The 20,352-nt window shown below is 37.8% G+C and overlaps 2 protein-coding genes across 2 annotated transcripts; one reads left to right on the forward strand and one right to left on the reverse strand.

Moving 5' to 3' along the window:
- Positions 1 to 287: 287 nt before the first annotated feature.
- Positions 288 to 8,788, reverse strand: LOC311262306 (uncharacterized protein). Its single transcript, XM_084361590.1, has 7 exons — positions 8,540 to 8,788; positions 2,391 to 2,485; positions 1,361 to 1,390; positions 1,188 to 1,220; positions 1,045 to 1,104; positions 912 to 944; positions 288 to 800 (listed from the first exon to the last, which is right to left on the reverse strand). Exons 1-7 carry the CDS (start codon positions 8,601 to 8,603, stop codon positions 717 to 719), a joined length of 399 nt encoding a protein of 132 aa, XP_084217716.1. The 5' UTR covers positions 8,604 to 8,788; the 3' UTR covers positions 288 to 716.
- A 3,191-nt stretch (positions 8,789 to 11,979) lies between these two features.
- lamp1b (lysosomal associated membrane protein 1b) lies at positions 11,980 to 19,538 on the forward strand. The gene is made up of 6 exons (XM_084362508.1): positions 11,980 to 12,385; positions 14,750 to 14,943; positions 15,031 to 15,159; positions 15,346 to 15,412; positions 16,929 to 17,096; positions 17,186 to 19,538. The coding sequence occupies exons 1-6, from the start codon at positions 12,325 to 12,327 to the stop codon at positions 17,323 to 17,325; spliced, it is 759 nt and encodes a 252-aa protein (XP_084218634.1). The 5' UTR covers positions 11,980 to 12,324; the 3' UTR covers positions 17,326 to 19,538.
- The last annotated feature ends 814 nt before the right edge of the window (positions 19,539 to 20,352 follow it).

The following is a 20,352-nucleotide window of genomic DNA, read 5'->3' on the forward strand; positions in this document are numbered from 1 at the left end:
TTCTTAAGTACAGTCACGTATGGCTTGACTGTTTTTTTTGTGTGGCTGACATGTAGCTTAAATGCAAAAATGAAAAGTTTAATGTCTATCTGAGAGTTAACAATTGTTTTTCTTAATATACATTAATTTGTCATTTTCTTTATCATTTGGTTTATAAAATATAAGAAACTGAAAAAAGGCTCATCACAATATTGTGGAAAATCTTTGAAATTACACAACCAACAGTCCATAAGCCAAAGATTCATTTACTATCATCAATGAAAAAGTAAAGCAGAAAATCCTTACATTTAAGAAGCTGGAATCAACAAGTGTTTGACATTTCTGGCTGCATTAAATTTGTTAGCATTAGCACTTTAGCAACTACTGTGCTTAATTACAGCCTCACGTTGCTTTTATGTGGATGATATGAAGCTGAAATAAAGAGCTTGCATTTGAGTTAGCAATAATTTTTATTATGATTATCCAATAATTGTCATTTTCTTCATCATTTGGTTTATAAAAATGTAAGAAATCAGTGTTTTTGTACAACCAACAGTCCCAAACCCATATATATAAAAGATATATAAAAGAAAAGCAGCAAATTCTCCTTTTTGAGAAGCAGTTGATTATTGAAATAGCTGCTGATAAATCTTTTGATAAATTAATTATTTATTTATTATTAATTAGTTTCAGATCTAATCAGTGACAGGGAGGAGGAGAGGACAGGATGGAGGACATCAGCGTGGAGACAGAGGTGGAGCGGCGGGCCTGGGGCTCAAAGTTTCATAGGGTTCTCTATCCCTCTCCTCAGCTGGGCTCGGCTGTAAGAGGGAGAGGAAAGGTCACCTCATGATCACTTTGAATTTGACCCACAACAATAGAAAGTTTATTTATGACTGTAAGAGACCATGTGAGTGAGTAAACCGTCTTACCTTCGGTGATTTCTTCTTCTTGGCAGCTTTTTTCTAGAGATAAAACTCAACATGATGACTGACAGTTTAGGTGCCAGAACAGGCGAGAATGTGACCTTTTAAAGTGTCCGTCAACAAAAGAAGAAGAACTTACCTTTCTCTTTGATGGCTCAAGCACCTGGTAAGGATCAGCGTCATTTGGTCTCTGGAGCTCCTGGAGAGGAGAAAATGACATTATAAAGATAATAGCTCGCAGCAGAGCAGCAGAGTTGAACAACACGTGGTCGTTCTCCTCACCTGGTAAATGGCTCCATTAGTTTCCTGGTTAACCTGTGAGACAAAGGAAAGGAAAGTGGACTAAACTTTATATATCAACATATATTGATACCATATATAAATCAATAGTAAGAAATGATTAATGTAGCAGTCAATGTGAAATGTAAATACACTGGGGAGATCATGTGACTTACAGACACTCCAACAGGCTGGGAGAAGGAAAACTACAGAGGGAGTGAAGAAAGAAACATTTGATAAATTAATGCTGCATCTTATTGTTTATTGCTGCCTTACATTGACTCTGTTTTCTTCTTGTTCTCCCATATTTTTTATGCCAAGACACATTGTTTATATGCTTGCAAATGTATCCAATTAAAATAGATTCTGATTCCAGTTCGGACTGAATCTTCGTAGTTGTTTAAATAATTGATTAATAGTAGCAAATTGCCATCATGTTACAAGATCACCAAACTTATGTCTTCACATTAGAACTGAACAATTGTCATTCATTGAGCAAAAATGTCAGATATTCTGTCTGGCTTTCTTCAGTGTTTCATATCATTGTAAATTAAATAACTTCTTTCTTTCTTTCTTTCTTTCTTTCTTTCTTTTTACTGTTATGGACTTCACAATTAATTAATAGTCGAATTGATAAAGAAAATAATTGTTAGCTGCAGCTCTGCTCCAAATTGCTGTCTGTTCGACAGTCAGACGACTTGGAGCTGTTTTGATGATGTAAAAACAGAGAAAAACATGCAGGTGTTTGCTTCTGAGAAGTCTTCACCAGGAAACTGGTATTTTTACTGGTTACAATAAGGTACACAAATATGAGAGTAGTTACTGAGGAGCCAATAAGGAATGAATCAGGAAGTAATCGATAGTTAATGAATAGTTAATGAGCAATTCCTGAATAACTGTGATTCAAGGACTATATAGTAGATAATGATGAGTTACTGGAGAACAGATATTACATTAATGAATCATTAGATAATGATTAGTTCATAAATGTCTGTGAATCAACATACTGACTGACTGACTCAAGTAAAGTGAGGCATCATACTGAGAAGTTACCCACTACCATATTTCCTGATTCAGTCCTTACTCACTCCTCAGTAACTACTCACATTTTTTGTATACCCTATTGTAACGTGTTACCTTTTTACCTGTTATATGTCTCGAATGCAGCTATCAAGCAGCTAGTGTTAGTTAGTCAACTAAACACACCTTTTCTCTGAAGTACAACGCAGTGGCAATGATGCAATAAAGAATCAGGATCCCGTCCAAGAAGAAGCAGGTGACCGGCTCAGTGAAAAACGCACCTGCATGACCAACAGAGGAGAGAAATGTTTAACTGCAGGCACATGCTGGAAGTAACTAAGTACACGTACTCAAGTTCTGCACTTAAGTACATTTTTAGTGCTTTCAGTGTTTCTGTTTTTTGAGACCCGTCCTACATTTCACAGGAACGTCTCTCAATTATTACTTATTTATAGAGCACCTTTCCAAACATTGGTACAAAGTGCTGTACAATAGTAATGATAATAGCAAACGTACTTTAATGATAAAACAAGTAAATTAATTAAAACTATTAAAAGGCTTTTATATAAAAATAAGTTTTGAGAAGAGATTTAAAAGAGGACACTGACATTGCTAGCCTCAGATACTCAGCTAGGGAGCTCCATAAGCGAGGGGCCCTTATTGCAAAAAAAAACCCTGCTGAGGATCTGAGGTTGCAGCCAGTCAGAAATATATCTGCGGCCAAAACCCTGCAGAGCTTTAAAAGTTAACAACAAAAATTTAAAACAATTCAAAAAGTGACAGGCAACCAATAAGGAGAGGCAAGGACGGACGTAATGTGAGCTCGTTTGGGGAATTAACTCAAAGTCTAGCAGCCACATTAAGACCAGAATAAAGCGCATTGCAGTACAGATGTAGATACCAGTTACTTTAGCTTGCAGATCCACATCCATAGAGATAATATAAGATAAGACTACATTTATCCACAGCAGGGAAATTCCTGTTAACGCAGCACAGAGGCAGCCTGAGTGGTAAACTGGAAGAAATATAATCAACATAAAAAATGGCATTGTAACAAAAGCTACTATTATAATGAGCAACATTGTGTGAATAACAATAACCCAACGCACACAAATTATAAGTGCAACATTAAAATCCTTGTTGGGCTTTTTTACAGCAGACATTTTGACATGTCATGAAGACACAGGTTTCACAATTAACATTAAGACGGCTCTGTGCTATTCAAGTGTTAAAGGAAGTCATGACAGTGAGCCAGCATGTACAATAACACGACCTGGAGTCACATTTTAGGTTTATGAACTATGAAGCGTTGGTCAACGCACAAAATCTGCTTATTGACTCAGTTCAATCCATACTCAAGTCTTCTTCTTCTTATAAAAACCGACAGAATATAGTGTTCATTTCATAATTCAAGCATAACATCATGCCTTAGCATGCTACAGACACTCAAATCAATGATTTTTTAAGATTATTTTGGGGGATTTATTAGCCTTTATCAGATAGGACAGCAAAGAGATTGCCAGGAAATGAGGGAGAGAGAGCAGGGGAAGACACGCAGTAAAGGGCCGGCTGGATTCAACCACAGGGCCGCTGTGGAGGACTCATGGCATGGTTCACCTGCTCCACCAGTTGAGCTTTACATGTTTAAACAAGTTGAAATAGTAACAAAATTTAAAAAATATATTAACTTTGCTGCAAGAGATTTTTAAAATTTGTAATCAGAAAATAAAGTTTTTAATTTATTTTTTTATTTTTTCAATTATACATTAAATACTTAATAAAACCCACAACAAAACATTTCTCTGCACAGCAAGTATAGCACTATGTAGTTTTGGAAGAGACATTCAAACTGAGTAAGGTAACATTTACAATATATGGTCATAATCCAAAAATAGAAATATTGATTTGCTATTTTCCAAAAACTGAATTAACAAGCTGTACTCAGAGTTCAGAGAATAAGGTCTCACAAATGCTGTATGAAGATAGAAAGGTGGCAGGGTCCATCACATACAAACAAAGTAAAACAGTATGTACTGTGTTGTCAGTTTGTTTATTCAGTTTATTCAGTCCTAAAAAAATGAATGAAGATTTTTCTCTTCTGATTGATATGATCCCAAAAACAACAAAGTGCACCTTTAAGTGCATTTTGCTGATAATACTACAGTACTTTAACTGAAGTGAAACTTTGAATGCAGGACAACTTAAGTATTTTATTTGTAACTAGAGAAGCACTTCAGCTGTGCAGTCCTGAGTGCTGGCTGTTAAAAGCTGATGCTAAACTGCATTGCTGGCTTTAAAAAGTGAAATGATAACAAGCAGCTGAAGGAAAATGTATGTGAGGAGTATGTAAGTACTTTATTGGGAATTAAATCACTAAATACATCCTCCACTACTGGGTTTAAGTATGAATAATAATTTAAAAACAGAAATATTTAACATCAGTTGTTTCCTTTTGCTTATGCAAAACACTGAGTGTGGAGCTTTTCTCGTAAGAGGAGAAGATAAAACCTTATCCTGACCGATCACTTACCAGATTCAAATGTTACAGCGCAAGAGACAGATTGTTCAGACAAACAACATTTAAATTATATAGATAAAGATGCAAAAAACTGAAATAGGAATGTAACAAAAACACTTTTAAATGTAAGCTGTAAAGATTCATATGAATTACATTAGATCATATCAATGATGATATTGTGTGTGTGTGTGTGTGTGTGTGCGTGCGTGCCTGCGTGCGCGCGCGCGCGCGCGTGTGTGTGCGTGTGTGTGTGTGTGTGACATACAGGATGTCCATTCAGCAAACTATGATGGAAAAAAAGCAACATAGTGGGGCACATAAGAGAATTGAGTAAGTAAGACCCCAGAAACAGGAAATAAGAGACTACAGATGTGCGGCTCAGTGTGTTTAGTGTCTTCCTGTCTGTTTGGTGGGCTTGTTTATCTCGGTGTGCGGTTGGAACAGAAGTCACGTTGTGAGAGCGAAGCCAGTGGTGGTGATTCACTGAAGATATAACTTCCACATTAAAATCGTCATCATCTAAAGTTGCTTCAGGATGTAACATTTCTCTTAGTTTATTTTTATACTTCAAAAAGGCAGATTGTGTAATTTCAGTTACTGGATGAGCAGGTTAAGAAGAGTAAACCCTCACAGAGACTCTTTAGCTCACCTTTTCTTTTATCTGGTTTCATTCTTATGTTTATAAACTTTCCATATAATTAATAATACTCTTAGAGGAGGAAATACACTCGCATGCCTTTTACTCTGAGTTAGATATTTAAATTGATGCCATTCTGATGTCTGTAAGTTAAATGTTAAGCTACAGCCAGCTCTGATTAGTTTAGCTAGGAAAAGATAAACACTCCTACTGATTATGCCTTCACCATTTCATCAAATGGAAATATTCTACATTTGTTGTTTAATTTACATATATACATAACAATTAATTGTATAAAAAAAAATCCCAAAACTAAGCCTGACATTTTATTTGTTTAAGGTACTTTATCATTATCATTATCATTAAAGGTGCACTATGTCGTTTTGAGGAAATTATAAAAGAAGAAAAAAATGTTAACATATTGATTTTCATGACTGAATAAACTGAATAAACGAAGGACACACTTTATTAATGTTAGCAGGACCCTCCTCAGTAGTGTTCTGGGGACCTTATTCCCCTTAAAAACAACTTGTTTATATGACAAACTTAAAAACAAATTTTGAGTTTGTATTATCACCTTATTGATATTGTAAACATTAACGTTCTGAGTTTGATTTGAAAACTACATAGTGTTGAAATATGAATATAGAAGCACAGTGAAAGCATTTCCTGCCCAAACTACTGTACAACACACATTAAAATATATTTTTTTTAAATCAGTTTTGTTGACATTTTAATGTTTAATGGAAATTATTTGCCTTGTAATATGTAATAAACAAATTGCCTCTTCCAGGAAAATAAATAACAAAACACAACTTGGTATGTAAAGAACAATAACTTCAGCCATCTTAGTTCCTGTTGGATTTTCACGGCCCGGTACTGAATGACCAAAGGCCCGGTACAGGTCCACGGCATGGTAGTTGGGAACCCCTGATGTAAATGATTCAAACTGTTGATTCGCAAACTTTACAAGTGCTAGTTAGCAAATTTGGACAGAGCCAGGCTAACTGTTTCCCCGTGTTTCCAGTATTTATGCTCAGCCAAGCAAACAGCTCTTGGCAGTAGCTTCATATTTCACTAACAAACATTGGGGTGTTATCAGTCTATCAACAGCAAATAAGCATTTTTCCCTAAATTACAAACTGTTCCTCTAAAGGCTTCTTAAAGGTGCAATATGTAAGAATTTTAGATGAAACAATGCAATGAACTAAAATTACCAAAAGAACGTGAACAAATCATAGTGCTGACATTATGTCAAAGATGTCCGTGTGTTGTGTTGAAGAGATATCTACTGAAGTTAGCATGCTAACCAGCTAGGCCCGGGCCTGGCAGGACCTCTTTCTGCCAGCTGTCCAAAGCTCCCGTGCTTGTCCAGCTAACGAAGCTATTAATTTAACAGTAGCTTCAGTCATGGATGTATTAAATGAATACAGCCAGCAGCTGTTAGCAGTCACTTGGGTGATATGAATTTACGGTGACCAATTCTTACATATTGCATCTTTAAAAAGGAACGGCCTGCTAATATGTCAGGTGTGACAAACTCATGATGTCCAAACAAACATTGTTCAAACCCACAAAGTTTTGTTTAGGATTCTGCTGGAGACCCTGATGTTTTTAAAAAGTACCAAAGTGCACGATGACTTTTGAGGAAATGTGTTCAAATTGAACAAATTAACACATTAATTCGATATCTAAAATGCTTCCATTTGACGGTGTAGTCGGGGCTCTGAATATTTCCCTTGGTGTGAACAACACGTAGCTTTAATGAAGAGCTGGAACAAGCTGATACACAATCAGTATATCATACTGTCAGACAGGGTGGAACAAGATGATTTTTCTACCCTTAAAACAACTTAAAGGTGAAACAAAAGGAGGAAACTGCATGAAGGGGTCAGAGATGGTGTTTACTGAAAGTACATACTGTATCTTGATTGCTCTCTTCATTGTAAAAGCAAACACTTCACACATTTCCTGATAAATATATATTAGGAGGCTAATTGTTGCTAATTCAACCTGATGAGTATAATAATAAATGTATAAGAAGCAAGTCAGAACCAATCAAACCAGGCAATTAAAAGGTCACAAGGTTACAAATATGCAGCAAAGTAGTAAGGTATATTAATAAGACCCCCACAAACACACAGTACAGTGTGTTTTTCTGCTGTGGGAGTTTTGTTGTCTTATCTTCTTCCATCACAAATCGCTGTGGAAAACGAACAGTGGCAATTCACCTTTGGTGTTTTCACACGCAGAGGGAAATTATTTATTCATGCGAGCTTTCTTGTAATCCCTTCATCATGATGAATCCGACTTAAATACATGACAGGACATGAAAGCGCTTTTTGATCATTTTGAAAATATTTTTTAACTACTACATGAAAGAGAAAGTCTGGGAAACATCAAATGCACAGAAACTTCCGCTCATAAAAAAAAAACTTCTCAAGTTAAACCCAAAGGAAAGAAAGGGAGCGGTATATTACTGTGCGCTTTATGTTGACACTGCTTTCAATTACAGTCATCCACATATGGATTTATTAATAACGAAACACAGATGATAAAAGGCAGGATATGAAGAACGGAATAACCAGACTCCCTCTGCAAAATGTAACATTTTAGGAGCAACAAATAGATTTTAGTTTTTGTGTCTTTGCTTAACAGCAAACTTATGTATTTTTGTTTCCAGTGTTCCAAAAATAGACAACTTATTTCATAGCATCAGATGGAAAATGTAATTACTGACTCATTGCCTCAGACTCAGAGTCTACTACTTTTTTCCATCAGATAATGCTGTGTGGAAATAAAAAGCTCGTCTCATCTCCTCTTGATCTTTTTGTAATACAGATATCAGAGAGGTGATCCCAGGTTTACCGCTCCCTTTACATATTACTTCTCCAAAAAGTGAGTGAACAAGTCATTTAAAGAGTTGAGAGCTGCGTGATCTACTGTGTGGTGATTATCCAAGCAGAGAAAGGCCCGTGCTACGGAAGATGACAAAGATTTCCAGATCAGGGCGTGAAACATAAAACACATAAGAGCTTTAATGAATTCAGCATCAGTCTCTCAACACCTGCCGACTCTTTTTCCAACACCAGCCTTGATCACATATTCGAAAAAGTCAGCCCCCCTTTTTATTTTGTCAAACTTAAAGAATAGCTGTTTTTTTTTTTTTGCGTCACTTACCTTTACAGGAAACAGGCACCGGGAGGACAAACAGCACAATCACACCTGTCCTCACTACATCCATGACTTTCCCTCCTCGTCTCTATTTCTGTCGTTCTGTGTGTATGAACGACGTTTTCTCTCTCTCGTTCTCTCCTGGTTGTTTTTCTGGTTGCCTCGCTCTTAGTCACCCTCCCCTCACTCTGATCTGATCAGAGGAAGTGGCTGCACTGTCTACCTGCCAATGGACTGAGCCGCTGCCTGTGTGAACCTCAGAGCATCGCACAACCTTCAACACCCACGGTGAGCCTCACTGTGGTCTGTTAAGCTGTGACCCCAACCAGGTCACACACAGTTACAGGCCAGGGCGCTGAATTAACAGGTGGGTAAAGATCTGCTAGTCAACTATGAAAGGAAATCAAAACTGATTGAATTTGCCCTATTATCTATATTTTTAGAAACATTTATTTTAAGTCACCCTTAGAGACCATTCCAACACACTATAGTGCAGTTATAAGCATAACACACTGTTGTGTTTCCTGCTAATCTTTAAAATGTTTTGCATGTTTATTTTTGTTTTGGAAATGTACAAAACATACTGTTCATTTGACTGTCATTCATTAAACATTATTAATAATATATCTTATACACAGTGTTGTAAAATGTACTTAAAAGTCGTACTTATATAAAAATAAAGATATTGTGTTAAAATTTGACTTTGGTAAAAGTGAAAGTCAGCCACAGGAATAGTTCTGGAGTGAAAGTCTTCAAGTATCTGATACACAGTGTAATCAAGTAAGTAAATGTTAGTTATACATATATTTACATATGTATATTCTGTGTACTATGTGTTGATCAATTATTATGATCAGATCTGATATTCGGCATCAATAATCGGAATCAGTGTTTTTTTAAAATCTGATTGCCGATAACATTAATTATTTTGAAAATGTATTACTGTGATTCTGCTGCAGCATGACATCTACAATGTAACTGGTAACTAAGGTGATCAAATACATGTAATGGAGTAAAATGGGCAATATTTGTCTCCAAATTGTAGTGAAGTGGAAGTATTAAGGAGAGTTCAAATGCCTTAAAACTGTACTTAACTGTACTTAACCCCCCAAGCATTTCTAAGTGGTTTTATTATTGGCGCCGCTGTTACAAAGACAACAAGATCATTTCCATGTTCCTGCCAATGGGTTCATCATTCTACATCTATGACATTGTGCAATCATTCACATCACATTTACTTCATAATGACAAGCTGAAGCAGAAAACTTGTCTATTGTCAGTTTAAGGAGAGTACAGTACTTGCGTAAACGCCCTCAGTTACACTCCATTGCTGGTTATATTGTGTTATTAGGCTTTTGTTAACTGTTCAAACACCAGGTATGGATGCTTCATAGGAGCAGTTATAATTATAGTGTTATAAACAGTGTGTTAAGCGTTTATATTATGCTCATTAATGCTTTATAAAGTAGAAGGGGCGACCCAATCGCCAGAATGGAAATCTTGAAACTTTACAGTACATTTAACTATGTTGCAACTCACAATTTTATGTTGTGGCGACACTGGCCAGTATAATATCATGTTTTGTCTGTCGCCTCAAAAAACAAAGCAATGTAACGTGACGTGAACGTGATATGATACTTTTTGTAAAAATATTAAATATGACAGGTACAAATTTGTATGTATCCATGGTTTGCAGAAATCTCACATGCCAACATTTTATTCTTGTGAATTTGTGATATTGCAAATGGTGAAATTATAGATGTACTACCTTTTAAATAGACAAAAAAAAGTGTACAGAAATAAATAAGAAATCTGAATTGGGGGGATTTTTATCCATTACAGATAAATTGCAGAGATCACTTTACATCCTCTTCTGAGTTACTTGAAGGGATGAACAAACTCTAACAACACAGCCTGCGTCAGAGAGTAAAAATCTGATTGTACAGATTACGAGGTACAAAATCCTGCACTCAGTTAACAGTTGGCTGGGAAAACATGAACATCTCATCAGCAGGCTGCAGAAACATTGATTTGACAGTTGTAGACGGTTACAGCCTCTTGAAGTAACTGTGTGTTCAAAGGGTCAAAAGATAGGTCGCCCCTATGATACTTAAATGTTAGTGTGTGTCTGTGTGGAGGAAGAGGTTACAGACATGAGACTTCTGCATCTTTCCAAAGAATCGTATCTCAGGTTGCATAATCACACTGATCTGTGACACTTAAGTGAACTGGTGAACCTGCAGGCAGATACATGAGGCCAGGTTAAGTTGCACTAAGAGGAGACTTCATTTTGACACTGGTGTGTGAAATGTTTGTCTGACTGAGGTCTGACCTCAGGGACCTTTAATTAGACGCCCACACCCAAGCATCTGGACCCTGCTAGTTAGACAAATCAAGTGGGTATTGTACTGTGAGGGACACAGCCCCAGCCACCAAACTACATAGACCTTACATATAGATAAACAATGAGGTTTATGAGATAATATGTTTTTAATATATGTTCATATTTTATTATAAGTCTTACATGAATCTGGCTTTAAATAGACATGATCAGGTACAGGCACTAGTACCTGTTCCCTGTCTGTGTTGGTTTTTGAGTGTATCCCTGCTCTCAAGGCACAAGGGAGGTCCCATGTCTAGTTTTCAGAGGGCCCCCAAATATCTAAGTCTGCTTCTGGGAGACACCCATGTCTCTGAATTAACTCATCAAACTCCTACAGGAGTACTTCAAAAGTAAAAGTACTAATTCTTTAAACTCAAACTGTCCCCTGTTACGTTTATGTTATCATAAATTACCGTGCTAAATTGCTAATACGAATGCATCAGTGTGTTAGCAGCATTTACTGTTGCAGCTGGTCGAGGCTGAGCTCATTTTAACCTTCTTATTTTGTCAGTTTTGTCAGTTTTTTGGGTCAGGCCGGGTGGAGTCACAGGATACATCTGAGGGGTTGTGAGATGATTTTTAAACTGTCCATAATGAGTCCAACGGTGCAGTGTTAGACTAGTGGACTGCTTTTCAAAACCTATCACCTACGTTACCCACAATGCAACGTAGCCACCGAGTGACATCACAGGAGGGAATTTCTTAGATTACATGCAGCTTCCTCTGCAGCAAGAACAAGCTTTATACTACTTCTTTCACATATGCAGTAGTACTCCACAAGACCTGTACACACACTTTAATGTGTAAAACTGGTAGAGTTACCCTTTAAGTGTATTTTATTAGCAAATCAGATGTGTTTTTTTTTTTAAATGTAAAATCTTAATCTATAAAGTAATAAGTGACTACTGATGTTAAAGTAGAAGTACCTCGAAATTGTACTTGAGTTAATATATCCATGTCATTATTGTCCTGATTTATACATTACTCTTCTTCTACATGAAATATTGGTGTTGTGTGTAGCCGCTGGTGACCACGTGACCTTCTGGGTGTTTCTTAAAGCCTCTGTCACATGATCCTGATGTCAGTCTTTGCAGCAGCGGCGGTGATGATTAAGTGTTAAAGGCGAGCTAAACTTACCTCACGACCTGCACATACGCACACAAAGACTAACCAGAACCGTCAGCGTGGTTTTGTTGCCAAAGAGCGGCTCCTTATCCTCTCGACAGCCCGGCGCGCTGGAGTTTTATCTCCCCTCGCTGTTGTTGTGACGCCGGCTAACGTTAGCCTCGCTAAGCTAGCACAACATCACCCAGTTAGCTAACAAGCTGCGCCCTGCCTCTCAGCCTCCCTGTGTGTGAGTCTGTTGTTGTGTTGCTGTGATTTCGCGCTGACCACCTCGGAGAGAAACATGAAGCAGGTGTGTGGTGTCCAGTCATGGTGCCTGGGAGTAACGTTACAGCTGATTTTAGGTGAGTATTGTCTGAGTATTAATGTTACTCGGAAGGTCACAGATACCCTCTCCTCAACTAGTTAGTTGGACTGGCTAATGGAAAAGACAACGTTTTTATTTATCTAACGATGTGTTTTTTAAATTCTGTTAACTGTAATGAGTATAAATAAATGCAGGTTCGTGTAGCTTTTAGTTTTTCAGGCCTGTAAATGTTAGTTAATCTCTGTTTCTGTGGCTGAATCGGTGTTTTAAACCCCCAGCTGTGTTTCGGGTATGATGTTATTGAGTTCACATCTCTGTGGCGCATGTTGGCCTGATTCTCAGTTCAGTCAGAGGCTGTTCAACCAATCAATCCCGGATCAATGAGGGTCAATACTGAAGCTTTGTTACCTCGTCAGTCCGCCATTGATTGTCTGGTGTCCTACCAGACATAAGAGGAAGGGAAGAGGGGAAGAATGAGTTTGAGAAATGGGAGTACGGTCTTCATATGACATCGCGATATTTTGAGGTTATATCGCGATACGGGATGTAGAGCACCATATTTTGAAACATCTTCAAAAGCTAGGGCTGGGCGACAAAAATCAAATATCACAATATTTCTGACCAAATACCTCGATATTAATGGTGCAACAATATTGGAGGAATGACTCTTGGTACTTTTCAAAAATATTAACACAATGAGATTTTTGATCAATAATCATCAGTGATGTGGATGTAATAATAATAAAGTGGGTGAAGACAAGTATTCGAACAACAGTCTGGTAAATTCAGAAAAAATGACATTGCTTTACTGTAACGCAGCCTTTCAAACCACAGACAACACTTACGCTGTATCACAATGTAGCGATATCCAAAGATCTAAGATGATATATAATTTTATATTACAATAACTTACCCAGCTCTGCAGCAAAGGATACTTGAGTCGGTTTCTTTGATAATCCATAATCAAAATGGAGGTCTGTTATCAAAAGTGGCTGGACATAATAAATGCTTAAAACTCAAGTTATGCACTTAAATATATCTGTGAGGTTTGTGCTTTACCTGAATATGTTAAACACCCTAAATCACGTTTCCAGACATCTTAAAATACTGTGAATAATAACGATAACAGTGATACATTTTTTTTGTATCGCACTTTTTAAAACATGGGTACAACGTGCTTTATGGCTGACAAATAAAAATGGCACACAGACCAAATATAAAAACAAGAAAACATAAAATGGTACAGACAAGATAAAAAAACAACACACCATAAATAAATATGATGAAGTAACGATAAAACCAATTGTATAATAAAACCACATGAAACAACAGTAAGTCAACAGGGATAGAAGCCAGACCAGCAACAGATTTACTATAAAAAGCCATCCTATAAAAGTTAAGTTTTGAGGCGAGATATAAAAAGGTAAATGAAAATGACCAGTTTCCTTTCGTGTGGATCGAAGGCAGCGGCTCAGCACATAGGGCACAAATAAATCTATGATGCAGGCAGGAGCAAGGCCACGTAGAGCTTTAAAAGTAACTATTAAAAGTTTAAAATCAATTCTGTACTGAACAGGTAACCAATGAAGCATTGCAAGGATCAGAGTAACATGGTCATATTTCTTAAAAAATTATAGTAATTTAGAATAGTCATATGTGTCTATTATTGTCTTTATTATAAATTTTATTATTATTGATGTCTACTCCTTCTCCCTCATGTAAAATTAGTATGAACAGGCCTAAACACATTTTCATTTTAAAGTCCAAATGGTTGGCCCTTACTTCCCTGAAAAGTCCACTCAGTGTCTCTGTACTGTAGGTTTCAAGTTTCCAAATCACACTTGTGACTCAGATTTGCGGTGAACACGAGGGGACTTTGCCCGATCAGCAGCGGTCGTCTATTGCACACACATTATTCTGTCATGTGAAGGTTAAACGTCTGAGTTAAGGAACCATTAATCATCGGAGGAACATTTTAAATGTTTTACTTTTATAAAACAATTATTCGTATGATTAAGTAGTCAATTGAGAGAAGGATAATGTGCATTTATTTATGTAATTATTGATTTCTTAATGTCAAACTGCAAAGTCATTATAAAGCATTAAGCATTTTACTAAAGTCTTAAATATTTTATGTTGTCTGTTCTAGGCAATAATGTTAGAAAATGTTTTTATATGTGGATGTGAGGGTGTTGGAAGAAGTCTCTACTTGGTTTTTCATCATCTTTCATACTTCGACTAGTATGATTGTGAAAGAGATATTACCTTGCATTCGATGTGTTTTTAAAAAAGTCTCACATTTAACATGTTGAACCTTTCAGAAACCCTCCATTTGTTACTTTAGCATTGAACTGCTTGCATCTCTGTAATACTACACTCATAACTGAATGACCTCTTGCAGCTGCCGTCCTGCACCAGGGGTCTGCGACTGTTGCTCCGCCAACAACTGCCCAAACCACTACTGCACCGCACAAGGAGCCCGCCAGACCTGAAAGAGGAATCTACCACGTCAGCGGCAGCAACGGCACTGTCTGTTTAATGGCATATATGGGTCTGCAGCTCAACATCACCTTCAACTCTGTCTCCCAGAATAAGGTGCAAACACTCGTGAATACTGTCGAGCTAAAACTATAGACACACAGGCAGGTTTAAGATGCTAAATGGTCCATCTTCGATTCACAGACCGTGCAGGAAGTCGTGAACATTCAGCCAAATGTGACAAAGAGCTCTGGATCATGTCGCTCAGACAACGCCTCCCTGCTGCTCACAACGGATGCAGAGAAGACCAACCTCACCCTTGTCTTCACTCTGGTAAGTTACTGTTGGTATACATTACAACTGTGTGCATAAAAAAAAAACCCTGAGCTGTTGATCTTCCTGCTTTTATTTTCACCTTGTACTTCCTGAAACAGCCACTAGATGGCAGCTGGAGCTCGAGGTAAAGTTGCTTTTCCTGTAGTGTCACTGACTTCTGGTGGTGTTTCTGTTTTACCCTAGAATGCTACGTCCAATAAGTACCACCTGAGTGAGGTGTCTCTGTCAGCAGCCTGGCCAGACATGAAAGGTGAGTGCCCTTTACCTCCCTGGGTGCATCCTCATATGAGATTAATAAGCATTTGTCCAGCCTTTACTGTGATAATTATCAGTTTTTGCACTGTCATCAGGGTTTTTATTGACTCAAAATGATGGAAAGGAAGGCACCACAACTGTAACTCACTGAAGTAATAGAAAAAATAAACGTAAACAGATGTGTGAAGCTCCATATACCTATTCTCTATAACAGACTGTGATTTGATGCTCAAATATTTAGTTAATATTACACAGGAAAGCAGATCCTTTTTTTTTACACTGTGGTGCTTAAAATCTACTCTGAAATACCAAGTACAGAACACCTCAATGATATGATGCAATATAATACATAAGCCCTGCAATATATCCTACCACTATGAAATATTTAGCTTTTGTTGAAACCTTGTCAGGTGTTGATTCAGCTGCCTCGTGGTGAAAGGCGTTTTCTAACATGATAACGTGATTGTTCTGGACAAAATCTGAGAAAAACAGGTAGAAAAGTGTTAAGAGGCCCAAATGAATCAGTCACAACTACATGTGTAGAGTTGACGCATGTTCATCTTCCTTTATGACTTATATAAAGCAGGTGGCTTTACAATGTGTATACATATAATTTAATAAAAGAAGGATTGTTGGTGAACTGGACTACAACCTGAAAAGGTAACTGAACAGTGGTTTTGGGGATGAGCATATAAGTGCTTTTATACAGACTTAAAGGGTAATAACTATAACGATAACATCACGTCACATCATAACTATAGCAATGTTGAACGCTAATTACCGATAAAACACGTTATTGTCTTTGGTCCTAAAAAAGTATGAACATATATAAATAAGACCTTCAAAAGATGACAACTCTTATAACAGAGTGTTTGATTCTCGTAACTCCTCATTTTTGAAGAATTTCTTAAAACCCGTCCTCCTGTGTTTTCTTTTTTTGTTTCTCTGTGCAACTTACAGCAGTAACAGGTCATCGATATCCATAATCCAAAGCTGCTGACACAGCTGGAGTGCACAGCGTGTTCTTGGCGCCACTGTCTACACGCCATCTATCATCAGAAATGTTCAATCACTGACACACTCAGTCAACTGTTAACTGCAAAACTAGTTGTCTCTTTCTCTTGAAGCAGTCCTGTATTCCTGTCTGTAACACTTTCCTTACTGACTGTAACTGTCAACACATTTATAGCACTTTGATTGCAATATTTATTCTGAATTGAACATGAGTGTTATTCTTTCAGTTCACCCCCCTGCAGTCATTATGCCGGTTCATCAGTTGCTTGTTTTTTAAAATGGGTCCAGTTACTGTTGAGATCAGCAAGCCTCAAATAAATCGACCACCTTCAAATAATTTAAAAAAAGATTCTTTATGCACAAAGGGTTAAATTCTGCTGTCGTTCTTCTCTAAAGTTTATCTTCTTTCATTTAAATGCGTTTTCCCTCTTCACCTTTCTTCTGCTATGTCCTGCTCTTATTTCTTTGTTTTCTCCCTGTTCTGTCCTCTGCTGTAGAGCCCGTCTCGGCCCATAACAACAGTCTGGACTACCTGCGGGGCACCCTGGGGTTCTCCTACATGTGCCGCGAGGAGCAAACTCTGAGCGTGGACCCAAATTTGTCCATCAACACCTTCCAGGTGCAGGTGCAGCCCTTCGGTCTCACTGGAGACCAGTTTGGAGCAGGTAAACACTTCTGTCTAGTAGTATGTGAGAAGATAAGTCTATTTCTTGCTTGCTCTAAGATGTCCTCTCTGATAATTTTACACTTTCAGCTGAGGAATGCCAGTTGGATGAAGATGACATGTTGATCCCCATCATAGTCGGAGCAGCTTTAGCTGGTCTCGTCCTCATCGTGCTCTTGGCCTACCTCATTGGCAGGAAGAGGAGCCACGCTGGCTACCAGACCATCTGAGCTCCCTCGTCACTCCCATGTTCCCCTGAGGCCAGAGTACTCTATCCCACCCTGAGATTAACCTCTGTTTTATGAGACTTAACACTTCCCCTCCACCTGTGCCCCCTCTATCCCTCCATCCCTCATCTCTCTGCCTCTGTGTGTGCTGTTCTTCGCCCTCATCAGTAACACTAGTCATTATATCACTTTGTGGAGGTTGATATGCTCTTTCTGAACTGACCTGCTCTCTCATTAAAAATAGGGGGGACTTTGTTTGGAGATGAAGAAAACTCTTTACTGGTACGATGTAAAAGGGGGGATGGATGTTGATCAGAGGGTCCATGAGAGTCCTCAAACTGTAATGTACTATTTATGATTTCTATGAAAGGAATTTTGAGGGATTGTGGGATATGCTGCTGTAGCTTTTCTTATTGTTCATCTGCATTTGGGTGGACCATTTTTTTTAGTGGTCCTCGCCCTTAATGAGGTTCATCATTGTAAAGGGAATTTTTCAGGCTGTTTAACTTAATCCACTTCAGACAGTAAAGATCTGATATTTTATCACTGTAACTCTGCATTTAGCCCAAGTGTGCAGATTTTTAGGGATCAGACTACAAACACAGATATGTGAGGAGTCCTGTAGTTAGGATGCATGTCAGGATTTATTTTGTCTACTGGGATTGGTGATGATATGTCCTTTCCCTCATAAAGGTCCTCAAGACATTTTGTACGGAGACTGTGGATGCAGTTAGCTTTGTGTTTGGGCATTTTGGCCCTTTTCACTTCATTTAAAGGAATAGTGCCACATGTTGAGAAATTGACGTATATTCTTTCTTGCTGAAAGTAAGATGAGAACGTCGATCCAGTCTCTTACTTGCTAAATATGAAGCTATGGCTAGCAGAAGGTTAGCTCAGCTTAGCACACAGAAAAGGTCAGTTTTACATGTATTTGTTTGCTAGCTTTAGAGTTGCTGGCAGGCAGATTTTGTTACCGTGGAGCAGTGCTAGGCTAGCTGTTTCCCCCTGTTTATAGTCTTTATGCTAAGCTAAGCTAACTCCAAGGCTGCTCCTGGCTGTATTTTCATATGTTCAATGCAGACATGAAAGTAGTTTTGATTTTCTCATCTAACTTGAGAAAAGAGAATTTCCCAAAATGTCTAAACTATTCTTTTAAAGGGTAACTGCAACCAATTTCACACATTTCAGTGTGTTAACAGGTTTTGGGGAGTACTACTGCTTATGTGAAAAAGTAGTATGAAGCCTTTTGTGGCTCCAGTAGAAGCTGCATTTAGTCTGATGAATTGCCTCTTATGATGTCACTCAGTGGCTAAGTTGCATTGTGGATAATGTAGTCGCCAGGATTTAAAAAGAAAGGGGGTATGTCTGGTTTTGCTGTATTGATCTTGATCATTTGCATTTAAACTTTCCGTAATGAGTCCAGCAGTGTTAAACCAGTGGACTGCTTTTCAACACCTGCATTACCCACAATGCAAGTTAACCACAGAGTGACATCACTGGAGGCAATTTATCAGATTACATGCAGCTTCCTCTGGAGCCACTAAAGGCTTTACACTTCTTTTTCACATACACAGCAGTACTCCCCAACACCTGTAAATACACTTTAATGTGTCAAATCGGTGGAGTTACTCTTTAAGTGATAGTAGCCACTCTTTCGGATTTCGCTGTTACAATATACACGCACACAAGCAGAGTTGCTTAAACAATCTTAAAAAAAGAAAAGAAAATGATACTGTTGGTTTAGTTGGATGAAGAAGCTCAGGACATTGCTGTCTGAACATGGTTGTTGTTTTTAGTCCCGTGGGTGGTTTTTGTTCTGGGTCCACTCTGGATTTTTGGTTTGTGAAGGGAAAGAAGTTGCACTAAAGTCCTGAGAAACAGCCCCGTGTAATGATTTAAGTGGCCAAAACGCTCTGGTCAGTGTTCATCAGTGCCTTCCCAGCTGTAACATAGATGGGATTAAAGTAAAGCCAATACCACACTCACTCACTGACACTGTGTGCTGTCATGTCTGGGACATTTTCTTTGTGTCTCACAAAGCCTTCATGTACTGTTACTACCATAAATATGCATTATTAGATGTAGTAGGAGAAAGTGTTTTTTGTTTTGTTTTTGTCCTCCCTCATCTAAATCTCCATGTAGTGATTTAATAAGGTTTTAATGGATTTGTTTGAGCTGTTTTCTAAAGGAGAGGTCAATAAAAGTGAATGAACGAAGCTGTTTGACTTCTGTTTTGTCTTTACACTGTCCAGCCGCAGTCAAACCTGTTCCTGGTTGGTTTTGTTTGTTTTGACTCTTTAGAAGTGTAGGTCACAACATTATTGCGTAAAGACCCAGAATAAATGTTCACTCTTTTAATAGTTAAACTACAGTTTTAGTTTTGATTGTAGTAGTTGTCAGTAATGCAGGTTTTATGTCCTTGACTTATTATTTTCAGTGTGTATGTAAATGCAGGGTGGAGTCAAGTTTTCCAAGGTGTTTGACAAACATGATGTTTGACCATTACAACTGTCCTCAGGCACCTGGGGCCTGTTACAAGAAGCACGTTCACTAACTTATTGAAATAAAGCAAGGGAAACATATATTTACATGATGCCACTGTCACCAGAGCTGGTGATGGTTACACAGTTAGTTTCATGGATATGAGTGAAACTAAGATCAGTGGAAAGAGTTGTAAATGACTTCAAAGAGACACAACGATAGAAAGTGACCACAAAGATACAAAATGATTACAAAGAGTTGCAGGTGAATAAAAGACCCCGAGGGGTCTTTATTTTACTTTTGTTTTTTGATATTAGAACATTTTTTTTGTGTATTATTTTTTACACTGAATAATTATAACTAAATTAAATTTGAGTCTAAACACATTTTTACATATTTTACAAAACTTCCTGTGAATTTTAGTTGGTTTAGGTTTTAGTCAGCAAAGGAATGCAAAGAGGCCCTTTTAATCTCCAGTTCTCACTCCTGGTAAATCACTGTCTATTTTGCAACTCGGACAACTGAGCTTAATAAGTCATTTGTCTGAGC

Source organism: Pagrus pagrus (genome assembly GCF_965226575.1).
Source record: "Pagrus pagrus genome assembly, chromosome: 9".
Classification (NCBI taxonomy): Eukaryota; Metazoa; Chordata; class Actinopteri; order Spariformes; family Sparidae; genus Pagrus; species Pagrus pagrus.